The 864-nt window shown below is 44.2% G+C and overlaps 1 protein-coding gene across 1 annotated transcript in view; it reads left to right on the top strand.

Annotated features, from left to right (window-relative positions):
* Nucleotides 1-864, top strand: part of AQR (aquarius intron-binding spliceosomal factor) — a 79,874-nt gene that overhangs the window by 19,294 nt on the left and 59,716 nt on the right. The window contains exon 8 of the mRNA XM_012728547.1: nucleotides 745-799. Within this exon, the coding sequence (XP_012584001.1) occupies nucleotides 745-799 (55 nt within the window). The remainder of the gene's footprint in view (nucleotides 1-744; nucleotides 800-864) is intronic.

Below are 864 nucleotides of genomic sequence, written 5' to 3' on the forward strand. Positions count from 1 at the left end.
GGATCTTGAGCTTTTGTTAGTATTTATTTGTTAGTTCTCTGGCAAAAGGAGACAACAAGATGATGAAAACAGTGTGCAGTCCAGATTATGGATTATATAGTTAGGAAACAAGGCTAATTTTTTTTTAAAGATTTATTTATTTATGCATACAGAACTGGGATGCAGGCCAAAAATGCAGGAGCAGTGAGAGGATTCACCAGAGACAGAGTAGGGAGAGGAACAGGCAGATCATCAAAGTATACTGCTGAGGGGAGCAGAAGGCGGGTCAAAAGAGATCTACTGCGCCGTATGGGTCACCTCCCGGGCGGGGATCGAACTCACACGCTGAAGTGGCTTTAGCTTCTTAGTGCTGTGCTTTAACCTGCTGTGCCACCAGGGGATTCCACAAAGCTAATTTTTTAAAAAAATTAGAGGGATTTTCAGGATCATTGAACACAACATGTCTATACATGCAGCTGTTATTAGCTGTTATTAGCGAAATCTGCAAAGGATGATCTGGAAGGTTAGGACTGCTGTCAAAAAAAAGAGAAAAAAATAATACACAATATGCTTGCCTAGCAGAGCCAGTTACTATAAAAGCATTCAGTGTTAATCCTTCAGACCTCAGAAGTTGAGTTCCCAGCATTGTGTTCCACCTTTAATTACTGTTGTTGGGCCTTCCCTGGTGATGCAGTGGGTTTAAAGCACAGCACTATGAAGCTGTGCATAGCCACCGTAGCACAAGATCAATTCCCAGCCAGGGAGCTGACCCACATGGCACAGAGGACCTCTCCTATCTTGCCCACTGCTCCCCTTAGCAGTGTATTTTGGTACATCTGCCTGTTCTGTTCCCCTGATCCTTTCTCTCCCCGCATCTCTGGCCTG

Source organism: Condylura cristata, unplaced genomic scaffold (assembly GCF_000260355.1).
Source record: "Condylura cristata isolate star-nosed mole 26May11 unplaced genomic scaffold, ConCri1.0 scaffold00023, whole genome shotgun sequence".
In the NCBI taxonomy this organism is placed as follows: Eukaryota; Metazoa; Chordata; class Mammalia; order Eulipotyphla; family Talpidae; genus Condylura; species Condylura cristata.